Raw genomic sequence first — 17,500 nt, 5'->3', positions numbered from 1 at the left:
AGACTAGTCTCTGTTACGGTTAGTGGTCGATGCTTAAACTTTCCCATAAAATGCACTATGTTAACTGCTCGTTAAGAAAAATAATGTAAATATATGATCACAAGTACCGGAAGATTACTTCCACAGACTTTGATTTTCACCAAATGGCGGAACTTTGCTCATATGGACAGTAGTGAAAATTACCTGTTACGCACATGGTGTTCAAAAGGAATTCCATCGCTGCGATCGTGCATATGAGAAGCAAAAGTGTCCCGCACATGTGGCTTTACCTTTTAACTTAAAAATCCCGCGCGACACATTTACCCCTTGCTGGCTGTCGATTAGGAAATGACGATCATTTGCGCACTTATTTGTTTACAATTACTGATATCGAGTGGCGATTTTTAAAATATTGAGTTAGAGGTATGTCAGAGTTTCACTCTCACATACCTCATAATTTTGGTATCAAGTTGCGGAGGTAAAACCATATTAGAAAAGTTTCTTATTTTCGTTCATTACGTCTAACAAATGTAAAATTTTCCGTCTAAACGAAGGCAGCGTTGAACTAAAAATATTCCCTACATGCATTGCTATTAAAATTAATATGCAGAAGTAAACCTATTCGAGTTAAACGACGACTATGTGGCGCACAGAATGTCGCGCGGAAACCAAGTCCCCATGTTCCTCCAGCGACGAAGTCCAGCTCTCCTCTCCTCGCATAGGTCGAACCACTTCGCTACGCGGGAACCCGACATCAACTGTTTTGACGCATGTAGCTCCTGACGTCACGGCAAATTTCTTATACATCCACTGCAGTCAAATGTATTTTTGTATTCTAATTCATATGAAATTTTAATGAAGAACGCATTTATCACATTTAATCCTTACATACATGATTTGATCAATGTTACCATATACGTATCATAGTTTCATTAGAAATACACGGTACATCCATACTTGCGCATTGCTGCCCTCTCCCGGCAAATTTGACAGTTCTGTTGTCACAGTTTGTTGTTTGTTCCACAGGCGAAGGTTGTTGACAGTGCTACTTGTGTTTCCGATTTTTTCCAACCTTGCGGTGAAATCGATCTCTCACTGAAATCGTTACAATATCGGGGATAACACTAAACTCAGAGAAATACAGTAACCGTGTTCCAGTTGTAGAATTTCGTCAGCGGTTCGTCACTTCCCAACCACCGTCCCCTCAACTTTAAGGTAAACTCATTTTGTATTTCTAAATGTAGTCAGTGGCGATCTCAAGGCACCGGTAGGGGAGTTAGACAATCGGGAGGGGTCCAAGGGCGAAGACCCTGATAGGGAAATACAGTAGTCGGGAAGGGGTCCTGGGGCGTAGCTCCCGGGATTTTTTGGTTCATACGGCGATCCTACTGGTATTGTTCATGCGTTGAAGATGCGGCTCACTCGCTCGTTCGTTCGCGCAACACCGTGTCGAATCATCCGAGGCCGAATCTTCTGTCGGGATTTTACATTTTCCTTTTGTCATCTGTAATACTAATTTTGGTTCGGATTTTCAATTTCCCATATTGTCTTGTATTTTAAAATGCGTGGTATGAACGAAATCACCCCCAAACCCCCGATTCCCCTCGGGATCCCCCAACATTGTTGACGGGAGTCGGGGATGCAGCCGGATGCGGTCCTATCATAAACATTTACCTGTGGTATCAGTAAGTAACTGGGTATTTGGAGGTATTCACTCTAGATATACCATGCTAACGTATACTGTTTTTTTGTTTGTTTGTTTTTGTTTTTACAAGGTTTATACAATCATACTACATGTAAGTGCAACAATTCAGCTGCAAAATTAAACCCAAGAGGATATTCTGGAATAATTTCATCACAAGATATTATTTTTTGATGACCACCGCCTTGTAACCTGGGTTGGAAAATATGTTGTTTTTCACGGACACGTCATACTGAGCAAACACAACGAGCAAAAGACATTAATGTTGCGATCAAGGAACATTTAAGGTGTGAGCAACATTATTAGTATTTCACTTTTAATGATAATGATGATAATTAAAAGCGTTTTAATTTGGGGAGCGCTTGGGCAAGAATTCTTGCAGATAGGCCAAGAACTGTACCGTTCCCTGCTTAGAACGCTTTCCAAGGCAAGCAAGCCTTGTTCAGTGATGCCAGACATATGGAAGTGTCTTTCTATAAAGTACAAATCATAACAGTCTTTGGAGGACATAGAAATGTCAAAATACTACACACCATATACATACTTGGGTTTTAAAAGCAATAGACAAGTATTCCCACCAACAATCTCGGAGAGAGAGAACTTGTGCATAAGTTGAGGGTGGAGTTTATTTCATTGATGGTTGGTAACAACTTTGAGCCCATATTTCAAAAATGATAAGCTAGCACCGCATCAAGATAGCAGAGAAGTAAATAGATACCCTAACATCTTAACAAAGCTCAATATTTTCTCCTATGTTCATATAAAGTCCCTCTAAAACAGTGACACACTTCTGATGGGCAACCCTTACACTCTGACGCGCTATCAAAACAATGAACATCACTGATTTCAAATATAGGCCTACCCAGTCCCATATATACAATTTAATGAAGTTAAATATAACAGTCACCAAATACAATATCAACAGAAGAATGTTGCTAGAATTTCTCTGACTTTTTTCACTTTAAACATTCTCTGTTTTATAGAATAGTAGATAAATTCAACATTCAAAGGATTATGACCAGTACTGTATGCGAATGACGCTGTTGCCATGGTGACAGTACACTGCTTGACTTAGCAAGTGCAAGTCTAGCCATCTACAAAGGTCGCTTGAGAAAGCAAGCAAAATTCTTGAGTTTGCAAGACAAAGTCTTGAGATTTTAGGCAAGAACTTTCCCTGCTTAAAACACTAAGTCCATGTTTGTGTTTAAAATGGATATTCTTTGTCTTGTTTTGTTTGTTAGTTATTTTGGAATTCAAATAAAGAAAATTGAGTATGAGCAAAACTGATCATACCTGTGACTCAAGATTGGTGTCACTGCGAGCATTTGCATGTTTTCCAACCTGGGCTGTAACATCCAAGATAACTGTGCACCACTGTGTCTATGGCTTTTATTTATTAATTTGATTTCAGCTTATTCATCAGATAAGTCTTGCACACTGATGAATTACAATACTTTTATCAAGATTGTTAGATGTAACTGTTGAAGATAGGTGTCAGTTCAGGAATGCCAGACAGGTAATTTTTGGGATAAAAAGTTCAAACTCCAAGGCTAAAGAATTTTTTAGACAAGACATGATGTTGGATAATATGTTGTTTTTCGCAGACACATCACAGCGATTAGCGACAATGTATGGGCTGCAAGCAAAGGGTATTCATGGTGTGAGCAACCTGCTGTAGCTGTTCTGAAGTAACTTGTTAATTAAGTGATTGTTATTCAAGTTTGCTTATGAATATGGATGGACTTTGTTTTGTATTGTTGTGTTAGTTATGATGGCATTCAGATATCTGTGAGAAAGAAAATTGGGTGTGAGCAAAAAGTATTATAGCTGCAAAGCAGAATTATTGAAGATCAGGGTCACTGCGAGCATTTGCGTTTTCCAACCTGGGACAAACAGCAGTTGGTGCCACCATGCTCTCACCTTTGAGGTCCATATCGATGAGTGATTATCCTAGCTGTTGTAGTGGTTCTTATGAGGCATTGTTGTGAGACACTGTTCCAGTGGGTCGTATTTTGTAGCTGAATTGCCATAAGTTAGTGTAATATACTTTAAAGAACTTTGTAAATGAGATTTAAGCCAAAGCTTATGGTATATATTGGGCAAATGCTGTAAATTGGGAGTGAAAATATCATGAAATATAAAACAACAGCATTCAGACCCTTAAGCATGCCTTTGTCTTGATAGCAAAGGTAACAAAAAGATAGCAAGAACAACAACAAAATAGCATTGTGTAGTTTTCTTTGTATTTTATTTTTATCTTTAAATGCTGTGCATGTAATTTTTCTAAAGACAAAAAACAAATATTATTTTCATGCCAAAGACAATATCTTCCCTGCACTTGTCAGTATTTCTAGTTTTTTTCTTCTGAATTTACTAACAACCTTTTGAACCAATGAAAAGTACTTGTATGCATCTGTAACATAGAGGAGAGAGCTAATGTGATTTAATTCTTTTGAAAGATAATTGTAAAAAGTATTTGTGTATTGGCCTTATTTTATGAGCTGTATTTTCAAAGAATGGTAAAATATATATGCATGTTTAATGAAGTTATATTTTGAAAAACTAATTGATTCCTCATTCTTTCAGCTAAACCCAAGATGCATCGAGTCTGCTATTATGCTATTCCCAATAAAGGGAGTGGTGATATTACAGTGAAAGCCTTATCTGTGGATGACATTGATCCCTTTATTTGCACTCATATTCTTGTGGCCTTTGCTAGAATCAGAAACAATGTAATTGTTCCATCCAATGATGGTGATATTGAGGTAAACACAGATATTTGTTGTTAAAATGATATTTGTTTTGATAATTTCCTAAGAATGTGGTGCTGCAATCTATTTTATATTGATGAGTGATACACCTCCTGTTAGTATAGATAATTCCTTGGTCTTGATCTGTCAGTTTTCTCAAATACATATGCAAACTGACTTTTTCTATCTATGGCATACTGAACAAAAGCTCTCCTTCAGGTGTATAAAGAAGTAATTGCCTTGAAGAAGCAGAATCCTGAGCTAAAGGTTCTTTTGTCCGTGGGTGGTGGCTCAACAGACGGAGGATTCCCAAACCTTGTTCGTGATCCTCAAGCGGTTATTGAGTAAGTAATACTAGCCTTGTTACTGTTTTTATCTCTTTAATTTGATATTAGCATTGTATCAATTTTTACTGGATAGATTTTTGTGTGTGTGTGTTTATGAGTATTTGTATGTGCATATGAGAAATTGCTTTAAGTTTGTTAACAGAAAATAATTAGATACTTATATTGTTGTTAGGGATTCTAAATCAGAAGTTATGATTGTTCAATTTTTTATGATAGTTATGAAAGTAGTGACATAGATCTTCAAGAAGATAAGGGCTCAAACAAAAAGTCTTTGATTTTGCATATCAGTTAATACAAATTCTTTCTTGTTTCAGTGAGAACACAGCAAAGTGAGGAGAATGGGAATTTAATTCTTAAATGTGGTTCTTTCACATATACAGGTTTGCCTCACATTCTCGAAAATTCCTCACAACCTTTGGCTTTGATGGCTTAGACCTTGACTGGGAGTTTCCTGCATGGCCTGTACTTGTGAGAAACAGGCAGGAGAAGATATGGTTCACAAGACTTGTTCAGCATCTTTACCAGGAATTTAAGGTATGCATGGGAGTTTTAGTATCATCATCATCATGGGGGCTGACGCCGACGGGGGCGCATAGCCGCATCCACCCTTCGCTTCCACCTACGAGGATCCCTCATGGCTAGGCGCCAGGCAGGGACTCGGCCCATCTCTAGTTCTTCACAGCAGGTTTGGTCGATCTGCCCAAGCCATGACTTCCTCGGTCGTCCCAAAGGCCTCCTCCACCCAGGGTTGTCTCGAATAGAGACGACCTGATGGGCAGGATCATCCTGAGGAAAGCGAGCCAGGTGGCCATATAGCCTGAGTTGGCGATCACGGATTGTGCAGATAACAGGGCTTGTGCCGGTCTCACGGTGCAACCGTTGGTTGGACACATGGTCCCGCCAACAGTACCCCATGATCTGGCGCAAGGACCTATTGCAAAAGGCTTCAAGACGAGCCTCCAAGGCACAGGACAATGTCCAGGTTTCGCTACCGTATAGCAAAACTGGCATTATCAGGGCCTTGAAAACCCGAAGCTTGGTCCTTCTGCACAGGTACCGACATCTCCAAATACTCTTGTTGAGAGAGTTCATGACCCCTGCTGCCAGGCCAATCCGTCTGCTGACTTCATGGTCTGACAGCCCAGAGTTATGAACTACACTACCAAGGTATGTAAAGCTCTCTGTGACTTCAATGTCCTCGCCGCAAGCACGTACCGACTGAACAGGTTCTCCTATCAAGTCCCCAAATTCCTGGACCTTGGTCTTGGTCCAGGAGACCTCTAGACCCAGGGGCTTCGCTTCATTGCTAAATGCATCGAGAGCCGCTACTAGGGTTTCCAAAGACTCAGATAGAATGGCAACGTCATCAGCAAAGTCAGGGTCTGTAACCTTGATATTGCCCAGCGTTGCCCCACAATGACTTTGAACAGTAGCTCTGCCCAGTATCCAGTCCATGCAAGTGTTGAAAAGAGTTGGTGCAAGGACACAGCCTTGCCTCACTCCTGAACTAACAGGAAAGAAGCTCGACAGGCCCCCACCACACTTTACAGCACTTTCAGTACCAGTATACAGGCTTGCTATTAGTCCAATAATCCTTGTTGGTATTCCTCTCAGCCTCAGGATCTCCCAAAGTGACTCCCGATGCACCGTATCGAACGCCTTCTTGAGGTCGATGTAGGCTGCGAGCAGCCCACGCCCGAATTCACGACGGCGCTCTACAATGACTCGAAGCGCAAGGATACGGTCTATTGTGGACTTACCAGGAGTGAATCCGGATTGCTCCAGTCTCTGGTGCCTCAGTAGATGGTCTCTGATACGTCTCAGAAGGATGTGGGCGAGAACCTTGCCTGGTACACTGAGCAGTGTGATGCCTCGGTGATTGCTGCAGTCCCAACGGTCCCCCTTCCCCTTCCAGAGAGGGATGACCACACCCCTCAACAGGTCAGGAGGAACGGAACCGGACTGCCAGATGGCAGCCAGGACAGCATGTAACCCCCGTGCCATAGGTTCACCACCAGCCTTTAACAGTTCAGCTGGTATGCCGCAGATACCAGCTGCTTTACCACTCTTCAGCTTGGAAATCGCCCCCCTAACTTCAGTTAGGGAGGGAGGGTCCTCACTGATAGGTGGATCCGGCAGCGGGATCTCGACACTACCCGCATCCAAGTTAACTGTTGGTGGGTCCACCTGGTACAGCTGCTCAAAATACTCAGCCCAACGTCCCCGCACCGCAACAGGATCTGAAACGATCTGACCTCTTACTGAGCGAACTGCTGTCACCTGTGAAGAGGGCTTGGAGTTCAGCTTTCTCAGGGCTTGGTATGCAGGACGAAGGTCATTTACTAAGAAATGGCCTTCTACCTCCTCTGCAAGACTCCTAATAAACTGTTCCTTGTCCCTTCTTAACAGGGACCGAGTTCTGCGCACATGAGAACGGTGCAATTCCCGATCCCCTGTCAGACGAGCCGCACGACATGCATCTGTGGCTTCCAGTGTCTCCCGCGAGATGGAATTCTGTACTGCTCTCGGGCGTACACCAATTGTATCTTGAGCTGCATCAAGCGTTTCACGCTTAAAGGTATCCCACAGAAGAACAGGGTCTGTCAGACTGCCAAGCACTGCGAAACGATCGGAGATTGCCTCAGCAAACCCGCGGGCACACTCCCCCTCCCTCAGCCTGTCCAAATGAAACACCCTAGGGTGATCATTTGACCGCTGGGGGGTTTTGAAGTGGACCCGGAGGGTAGCCACAACCAATCTATGGTCAGTACCACAGAACTCAGCACTCCTGTACACCCTGCAATTCTGAAGGATCCTCCAACGAGTGCTAACAAGTATGTGGTCGATCTCCTTGGCTGCGTTACCCGCATCACTGTACCATGTCCAGCGATGTGGGTCTGGGCGCTGGTACCAGGAGCCAGAAATCCTCAATTTCTGGGACCTAGCAAAGTCCCGGAAAAGGAGGCTATTCTCGCTACCGGCATCAGCTCCTGAACCATGGGGACCGACAGACATCTCATAGCCAGCTCGATCACAGCCAGATACCGCATTGAAGTCGCCCAGAACAATGCGAATATCTCGTCGGGGACATCTGTCTGCCACAGATGTAAGTTTGGCGTAAAACATCTCTTTCACGTCAAGTTTACAAACATCGGTAGGAGCGTACACAGCAATAAGAGACATGAAGCCAAAAGAAAGCTTCAATCTCAATACCATTATACGCTCATCAACAGGAGTAACCTCTACTACCGAGGGCTGGAGTCTGCTGGAGACGGCAATGGCTACTCCCTGAAGATGGTGGCCATCGCTGCGGCCCGACCAGTAATAGGTGTAGCCACCTACACAGGTCATGCCGCTGCCAGGCCTCCTCACCTCCGAGAGAGCAGCCACCTCAACTCTCAGCCTCCCCAGTTCCCTCGACAGTAGAGGCAACCGATCATCCTAACGCAAAGAACGGACGTTCCAAGCCCCCACCCTAACTTCCCGCCTGAGGTTCAGCCTCTGGCAGTCGCTCCGGGTGGATGCCACCTCTGCCACCCCCACCGACGCTGCCCCATATAAAAGGGGGTGGCGGGCTGCGTGCCCCATCATCCACCTGTGGGGTTCCCGAGGGCTTTCCCCCACAAGCTTCACTCTGGGCTGGCGGCCACCAGAGCGCAGGCGAGACGGGTAGTCCCCGTTCCCAGCCTGCGCTCCAGCAGTCGCCCTCCCAGCAGGGCCCACAGTCCGCCTCACTTGCTGGGTGGGAGGGGCTTTTCCCCTCCTCCCAGCCTTTCCATTTATACGGTTTACTGCCGATTGGTTTATATCTGGGGGGAGGAGGACTGGCAAGGCCCACCTCCCCCGAGCCTCCCATTAACCCCAGGGGGCTAGGGGGCAGGAGTTGGTACAGGGCCAGGGCGTGTCCACACGCCGGTGGGCCATGGCCCTGAACCTCTGGGGCCTCCTGCTGCTCCGAGATCCCCCTCAGTTTAGCCTGGAACCGCAAGGTACCCAGTTTCCATGGGTGGCCACGAGGAGGCACTGCAGGGAGTCTCGATGTTGGAGAGGCTATGCACTGGCAGGGGGAGGCTTATGCAGAGCTGCTCCCTTTTTCGCACGAGGCTAGCCAGCGGTGGCAGCTGTAAGCGAGAAGGCATGCAGAAGCTCTTAACACTAACTAGACTACCACTCCATCGCTTCACACCACCCTGCGCATGAAGCACAAGTTTTAGTATGCTGAGGAAAAATTGGTTAATTCAGATAGATATATTTTTTGTGGAATTGTTATTTGATGAAACACTCTTTAACTCTTTAACTCTGCCATGTCTATGGATATGTGGTCAACAAACATAGGATTCTGCACATCATATCTTTTCACTTTCAGCAAACCCCCATCTTAAGTTTGATGTGCTTGTTGAGCTCTATTCATGAAGTATCAAAGAATACACTGCTGTTCCCTTTATCTGTAGAGCAAATGTTCCCAGATGTGCCTTAGCTAAATGCAGAGGATAGTATTTACAAAGCTTGGTGTCATGAGGCTAATTTAGTTATTCAGCTAGTTAAACTTAGGTCCATCTTTACGTCCTTAATAGTTCTATATATTATATGTGAATTTCAGGCTCTAATGTTTGATTGTTTTTTCCTCATCTTACAGTCAGCAGTACACAAACCCCTCTTGCTCACAATTGCTGTAGCAGCTCCAAAGTCAATCATAGACAGGTCATATGAAATCCCTGAGTTATCCAGGCAAGTACACATATTTTTTCCTTTTTCATCAAACATTGTTCCCTGTTTTGTAAATGAATTTGATGGCTTTGGTGACTTTTGAAACGTCACTGTGAATATGAAGCCACAAAATATTTCAAAGGACTTTAGCATATGAGATTGATATGCTAAGTTTCGAATAAAAAAAAATTATGCTTTTATTCTAGATAAGGAAGAATTATTATTTTATTAATGTTGTCTTTCATGTTAGATATTCATAGCCTCGCAGAATTTATATGGAATGTTTTGATATTTCTTCTATACTTTCCAGATATGTTGATTTTGTGTCAATGATGGGTTATGATTACCACATCTTCTGGCCTTATCTGCCATTTACGGGCTATAATGCCCCACTCTTTAAAGGTAAAAGTGACAAATTTTACTTTGCAACTATGAATATCCAGTGGTCTGCAGAGTATTGGGTGAAGAAAGGGATGCCAAAGGAAAAACTGGTTATTGGAATTCCTACTTATGGTCGCACATGGAAGTAAGGGACCTGTTTTCATATGTGACTTGGTTCTTTGAGTGGAATATAGATGATAGTATCTTTTGTTGAAATGATAGTAGATTGTTTTATAACCAAAACACTGCCTATTGTTACAGTAATTTTTAAGATGTGTATTTTTCAGAGATGATCCATGAAGTGAAGATCTGAAAGCCTTTACTGATCTTTTATTTACAGTGCTCCTCATAACACATATTATTTGTAGTCTACATTTATTTCCATTCTACTCATAGATTGCTGAATGCAGCATGGAACAAAACCGGATCACCAGCAGTTGGAAGGGGCATGCTTTCTGGCGTTGTGTCGTACCCTGAAGCTTGCATATTCTATAAGGAAGGAGCAGAAAGACATTTTGATGAAGTATGCAAGGTCCCTTATGCAGCGAGGGAAAGGGACTGGGTTTCTTATGAAGATCCTCAGAGTGTCCAGGAAAAGGTAGGAATATGGACAGTTGATAATGTTTTGATGTGAATTTGATACTGGTATGTTAGTGTTTAGTTATTTTAATTATGATTATCTTTGTTATTATAAAAAAAAATAGAATTGTTATTATTATAATAATTTTTTAGAATTGTTACTATTATAATAATTTTTAAGAATTGTTATTGCTATTATTATTATTATTATTATTATTATTATTATTATTATTATTATTATTATTATTATTATTATTATTATTATTATTATCATTATCGTTGTTTACGCTGTTGTTATTTTTGTTATTATTTATTATCATTATTATTATTATTATTATTATTATTATTATTATTATTATTATTATTATTATTATTATTATTATTATTATTATTATTATCATTATTATTATTATCATTATTATTATTATTATAAGAATGATAATGGTAATAATCATAATAATAATTATGATGATGATAATAATAACAATAATTATTATGATGATTATAATAATAACAATAATTATTATGATGATGATAATAATAACAATAATAATAATGATAATGATAATGATGATAATAATAATAATAATGATAATAACAATAATAATAATAATAATAATAATAATAATAATAATAATAATAATAATAATAATAATGGTAACAATACTGGTAATGATGATGATGATGATGATGATGATGATGATGATGATGATGATGATGATGATGATAAGGATAATAATAATGCTGTGTGATGCAGTGGTAGTGTTCTCATCTAGCAATCTCACTGACCTCTGTTTAGTTCCCACACCACCAGTGAATGGTAACCCCGGCCACTCCTTGCACACAATGGGGAATTTAGAAGCAAAATGAAATAGACTGCATCACACTGTAACAACTAAATAATAATAATTAATATTATCAATATCACCATTCTTCTTATTATTAGTAGTAATAGTAGTAGTGATATGAATACAAGCACAAACACAGTATTGTGTACACAAAAACGAAAATAAAAACAGCCACAATAAGAATTGAAAATCAGTGGACCATTTTGAACTCTTCACAAGTTCTTTTGAGAAATAATAAATCATTTTGGTTTATAATTTGCTGAAGGAGGAACTTGTGAAGAGTTTGAAATATTACATTTATTTTCATTTCTTATTGTGGCAGTTGTCATTTTCATAGTTGTGATATATTTATGTGAAAGATATATAAAGTATATATCTGTGAGGTACAAGTTGGGAAGTTAATTTTTTTGATGGCACAAAATTTTTCAGAAAATTATATTGTTAGAAGGTGACCCCACCCCCCTATCATACCCTTTGTTTGGGAATGGAAACAAGTAAGCTGAAATAAAACCATGAAAATTTTCTAAGCCAAGAAAAATACTGATTATCCGAGGGAAAGACCTAATTGTATCTGTAATGCCCTTTTGCCCTTTTTCATTTTATCTTTTCATTCTTTAGGTAAAGTGGGCAAAAGACAGCCATTTTGCTGGAGTAATGACGTGGAACCTGAACTGTGATGACTGGGCTGGCATTTGCTCGGGAAAGAGGTTTGAGCTTCATAGCGTGATCAAGAAAATTATATTTAATGATGAATTAAGGTTGAATGACTCGTGATAAGATTTGTACTTGCTTTAGTAAATAGAAATTGTATCTAAAGCAATTGATGACTAAAATGAATGTGATATTGTCAGGGTTTGCACATATGATTGTGATGTTATAATTTTATTATGGTTCAAGTTCCAGTTTCTGTTAATGAGAATCAATGGCACAAAAAGCACAAATTTTGATATGATAATATTTAGGTATGTTTGTTGAAGTAGTTGTGAAATTTTTAAGTACAATTGTCACAATGATAGTAAAAGAAATTTATTTGTTGCACATTTGTTATTGAAAAAAAAAAAAAAAAAGATATACAAACATATATATATATATATATATATATATATATATATATATATATATATATATATATATATCCATTTCTTTTCCATATATTATTTGATGCCAAAGACTTACAAGCCATGCATTTGTTTGCATTTATTATGGTTGAATTTATATTTTTGTAATACAGCATTTCAATGAATATTGATTAATGCATATAAAGTATTTAATTCCAACTATCTAAGCATTTATTTAAAAGTATTTTTAACATATTACCTTAAAAATAGACCCACATATTTGCATATTAAATAAAATCTGTACAGTTTGTTCCTCTGAAGAAACTTTCATTCCCTGGCTCCATACACAAAAAGCCCATGATGTATATCACTGATGAAAATACTTCTCAAAGTCATTTTTGTGGGGATGTCTTTGCCTTCCCCATTACATTTATTTTAATCTGTTATGGGCAGAGGTGTTGTAGAGTACAAGGCAGGAGTTTGGCACAGTCTACAACTCTTAATAGTACTCCATGTGAACCAACAGATGCTAGGAGGGTATGTTCTTATATACTCAGACCACTATGATTTTATTTTATTTGTAATTCTATTTTTTCTATAAGTGAATCTAGAAGACCTTAGTCACCATGGAAACAAATGCTTGCTGACTAAGTTCTTGTAGAGCTATCTTTGTAAACAAAATTTATAAAAAGAAACAGTAGACAGTGCACATATCCATTGCCAATGTGTTAAACAGTTTTACCATTTGGAATGTTTTTGAAGATCAAGGGAAACATAATAAAGTAAGTAATAAAAACCCGTTGCATGTGTCCAGAAATCGGAAGACTGATTGACTACTTATGCATAGAGCCAGGGTGTCTCTTTTGAGGGGGAGGGGGGAAGGTTCCAGCACTTTATAGCTAAAGGTTTGATACTTTTCATTCAGACCTTGTACTTGAGAACATTATAAACATTGTTTGGAAACATTAAAAAGACTTAAAGGTCTGTTAATAGTTAAAGCTTGCGAAAAAATCATAGTGATAACCATTTTCTCGCATCTAATAAGGATGGATAGTCTTCCTCTGTTAGTGCAAATTTCCGACAGTTTGGGCAATTTGACTGTTGTTTTAGCCAATATCTTATGCATTTGTGGTGGAATCTGTGTCCACAGTCAAGGGTCTCTGAGACAAAATCATCATATGGTTCTAGACAAATTGAACAAGTAACATCAACATCAACATCAGAGCCTAGTAGATCAAGAACTTCTGCTCTTGGATCAGCACATGCTCCACTCTCAATTTCTGTGACTGGATCTTCAAAACTGTCAGAAGAACTTGTGGATACCGTTCTGTTTTTTCGACCTGCCTCTTGAAGCCCACTTTGAATATTAATATTAATGTCACCATCATAACTGGAAAAAGAATATTAAGAATTAGTACAAATTCCTGAGATCTGATATATTCATTGTATCGGGGAAAGTATTCCACGCGTCCATTCTGAAAGTAATGTTAGAAGCACAGTGACATGTCAGTGCATCTTCTATTTTCTGCCTTTATAATTCAAATATAGTTGATTTATATTTTCAAAAGTCAAGGGAATTTTGAAATAATATTTCAAGTTATAACACAGTTGTACTACTCAAAACTTGTGCTTTCCCTTCATGAAAAACAATTAAGAGCGAGTTTGTTACACTTCTTACTAAAATTACTGTCTAAATCAATATAAGCCTTGCACTACAAAAGACCTAGAAACAAAAAGATCCTATCAGCTACAAGCAAAAATAAGGATACCAAACATTTCTCTCCCTCCCTCATTCTTTTTTTTCTGTCTCTGGCTCCTTCTCTCCCTCCCTTTTCCTATTCCTCTTCCTCCTCCTCCTTCTTCCCCTTCTCCCCCTCCTCCCCCTCCTTTCTCTACCTCCTCCTAACCCCCTTTCTCTGACTTTCCACTTCTTTATCTACCTCCCCTTAACCCCCTTTCTCTGACTTACCATTTCTTTATCTACCTCCTCTTAATCCCCTTTCTCTGATTTTCCATTTCTTTATCCAAGTCTCTCTCTCTTTCTCCCTAATCTTCCCTTTCCTTTTTCTGGCTTAGAGATTTATTTCTTACAAATATTTCTGACCTATGCATATCCTTACTTACCAAGGAACAACTGGCTTCAGCAGCGGGTCCTTCAGAGTTTTCCCACCAAATTTTTCTCCCTTTAAGAACTGCTCAAATTTCACATTATCTTTTCTAAGATCTTTTGGTATGAAGAATGGGTTGTTTGGGTCAATCTGTAAATGCCAAAAAAATGAACTATATAGGAGGTGAAAAATCAGAGAAAGAAAGAAAGAAAATCTTTTAGAAAGTTTTTTTAATCACAAAAAGAAGACATGATAAAACAAATTATAGTATCAGACCAATATATCTAACATACCGGTTGGACAGGTTGACATTCAGAGAGCAGTTCCCCCACATTATCCGAGGCATCATTTCTTGAGTCCTTCCTTTCTTGTAGAGCTCTTGCCCTCTTCAATTTCCTTAGTTCTGCATTGGACATCATTTTCTCTTCTTTCTCCTGCTTCAGTAATTTTAGACGTGCTACATATTCATTCCTAGGGAAGTATTGAGGCATTTTTGTAATATGTCACTATAACTTTTAAAAAGCTGTGCATATCAGGTTATTTTATTACATATATATATATATATTTTATATATATATATATACATATATAATCTTTAAATAAAAAATGCAATAGATGTCATTCAGACCCCACTCCTTAACTGCCCACTTACTATCAAAAGTTCATTAATATAAGCTGATCTGATAATGTCAAACAAATACAATATCTTTCCTCATGGTACTGGATCTCCAGGAAGGTGAACTATCCCAGCACATTAGTACAGTAACTCTTCACAAATGGAAAGTGAATGAGGAGGAAATGAACTTACTCAACATTTTCAGATGCATCTAGTGGATCTCCTAAAAGATCAGCTTGAGGTGTGGCTTTCTTTTTCTTCTTTTTCTTCTTTTTCTTTATGGATTTTGGCTTGTCTGTCTGTTCTTCTTCAGCAGATGGCTTGAGCACAGTAACGTTTGTCCATTCCAGACTTTCAGGATCAATTGGCAGAGCAGGAGCTTCAGGAACAGTTGACCTAAGCACATGATTGGCTTTTAATAGAAATTTCTCTATGATTTTTTAATTTTTAAGAATTTTCAAAATTGTTAATGTGTGCAGAGCAGAATAGCTTTTGTTAGAATTTCATCCTGATGTTTGCTGTTAATCTATAACTGACATGAATTGCTATAATAGTTTGCTAATTTTTCAAAATCTAAAATGAACTATTATTTTTTTTAGTACAATAGGCCTACCAATTTTATTTGGTATGAGAAAAAAGATATATAAATATACTAACCATATTTATTACAGCTGATATAAAATTTCGATTAATTGATCCTTATTTAGCTACTCCATCTGTATTTCCCTACATGAATACATTAAATATAATTATATAATTACAAAGCTGCAATTAGAGTGACTAAATAGTGTTCAATTACATTATGGGAACTTTTTCTAATTCATAGTAAGAGCAGACAGATATCCAGGAATTAGGTAAATCGAAAAATAAAATAATTGTAATTGAACAACATTCTCAGTCACATCTAAATAACTATGAGACATACTTACTCCACTTCTTGTGCAGTATCTGTGTCTTTCAATTGTAGTGTCTGGAAAAAAAAAGAACTTACTGAATCTGTTTTGTCTCAAGCAGAGTAATTTGAGGTATTTCATTACATTAAATAATTTGATAAAGGTATGAATAAGAGTGAATATCTCCACAGTGCAAGGGACGTCTTTCAATTATATCTTTTTCTACTGACAAGGATATAATCGAAACTGGTCGAATACATTTCTTGAACTGTAAAGATATTAATTCTCATTCTAAATTTTCGGCAATGAGCATATTTGATAGGAAATATTACATGTAGTAATCACATCAAATTATGTGGACAAATTAGCAAGTCAGAAGAGAAATAACTGAACAGTGAATAATGATTGTTCAAGTGCTCAAGAGAAGGGAACATTCTTAATAGCCAAACCAAATTACTGGTGATTCAGTTGCCCCCACCCAAAAAATAAGTTTCAAAGATACATTCTAACATTCAAGTTACCAAGACTCCAAAGTACCTGTTCTAATCCAGAAGCTTCTTTGCTGGCACCTCCTTGCCTCTCTTTCTTCTTTTCACGTGTTTCTGGTTTGGTTACTGTTGGTTTCTCCTTCTTCTTTTCCCTGTTTAAGAGGAATGGTTCCCAGAACAGTTAATTTATAGCCATACTCTTCTTTAGGCTTAATTTTATTCCAAGAATGGGAAAAAGTTTAATATTTAATGAATTATGATTCATGAAAAAATAGGAATATTATCAGTAAGAGTACATATTGAAATAACAGGGCATTATATACTTACTTTTTCTTCTTTTCCTTTACAGTACTGTCATTTCTTTTTTTATCTTTAACTAGTTCCAATTTGATTTCATTGTTATTGTCATAAATAGTTATGCTATGTATCAGGCCTGAACAATCTGGAGTTAGGCATTCTGTACCAAGGAAATCCTGGAAATATATATTTATACACCTTATTAATCTAAATAATAAATATATTGATAGCATTTGTAGAAAAGGTATGAATGAGAATGAATATCTTCACTATAAAAGAGATGTATTTGACCAGTTTCAAATACATCTTTGTTAGAAATACCTGTATTTCTGTAAAATAATTGTAAGAAGAAATACATGTATTTCTGATGAAGATATATTTGGAGCCAGTCAAATACATCTCTTATATTATGAACATATTCATTCTCATTCATACCTCCTCCAGATTTGTCAGCATGAATATAGTTCATATGGGTAGCATACACTTAATCATTATGTCTTTATTACTTGGAAAATGTCAGATCCATACTCTGAAAAAATAGCAATATATTGGTAACTAGACCTCACCTTATCTTTTTTCTTGGCATTTTTATCTTGTTCCTTCAAGGATTTCCAGCACACATGATGGAAACTGATGATACAGTCCTCCTCACATGTCACATTTATGTAACCTTTGAACTCAAGGTCTCTGCAAGTAATGTAAACTGAATCAGGAACAGAAGTAAAAATTTGGAATAATATGTCTGAA

At 38.3% G+C, this 17,500-nt stretch overlaps 2 protein-coding genes and 1 pseudogene across 8 annotated transcripts in view; 1 reads left to right on the top strand and 2 right to left on the bottom strand.

The window, feature by feature from the left end:
* The window catches only part of LOC138859740 (uncharacterized), a 1,882-nt pseudogene extending 1,415 nt beyond the window's left edge, over positions 1–467 (bottom strand).
* Positions 1–12,547, top strand: part of LOC113800666 (acidic mammalian chitinase) — a 15,356-nt gene extending 2,809 nt beyond the window's left edge. For 2 of the 5 annotated variants that reach the window (XM_027351474.2, XM_027351473.2), the window contains exons 2-8: positions 4,268–4,446; positions 4,651–4,775; positions 5,159–5,312; positions 9,415–9,506; positions 9,796–10,011; positions 10,263–10,464; positions 11,912–12,547. In XM_027351474.2, the coding sequence (XP_027207275.2) occupies positions 4,268–4,446; positions 4,651–4,775; positions 5,159–5,312; positions 9,415–9,506; positions 9,796–10,011; positions 10,263–10,464; positions 11,912–12,067 (1,124 nt within the window). In that variant the 3' untranslated portion in view covers positions 12,068–12,547. The other 3 variants (XM_027351476.2, XM_027351475.2, XM_070115693.1) reach the window with 3 other exon arrangements.
* Positions 10,072–17,500, bottom strand: part of LOC113800661 (myosin-2 heavy chain) — a 30,798-nt gene continuing 23,369 nt past the window's right edge. For all 3 annotated transcript variants that reach the window (XM_070115689.1, XM_070115687.1, XM_070115688.1), the window contains 8 exons: positions 17,320–17,440; positions 16,784–16,929; positions 16,506–16,608; positions 16,005–16,045; positions 15,268–15,471; positions 14,753–14,930; positions 14,476–14,609; positions 10,072–13,741 (listed from right to left, as the gene is read on the bottom strand). In XM_070115689.1, the coding sequence (XP_069971790.1) occupies positions 13,363–13,741; positions 14,476–14,609; positions 14,753–14,930; positions 15,268–15,471; positions 16,005–16,045; positions 16,506–16,608; positions 16,784–16,929; positions 17,320–17,440 (1,306 nt within the window). In that variant the 3' untranslated portion in view covers positions 10,072–13,362. The remainder of the gene's footprint in view (positions 13,742–14,475; positions 14,610–14,752; positions 14,931–15,267; positions 15,472–16,004; positions 16,046–16,505; positions 16,609–16,783; positions 16,930–17,319; positions 17,441–17,500) is intronic.

Source organism: Penaeus vannamei, chromosome 38 (assembly GCF_042767895.1).
Source record: "Penaeus vannamei isolate JL-2024 chromosome 38, ASM4276789v1, whole genome shotgun sequence".
NCBI classification, from domain to species: Eukaryota; Metazoa; Arthropoda; class Malacostraca; order Decapoda; family Penaeidae; genus Penaeus; species Penaeus vannamei.
The sequence above is the reverse complement of the archived record's forward strand: the minus strand, read 5'-3'. Positions and strand labels throughout refer to the sequence as shown.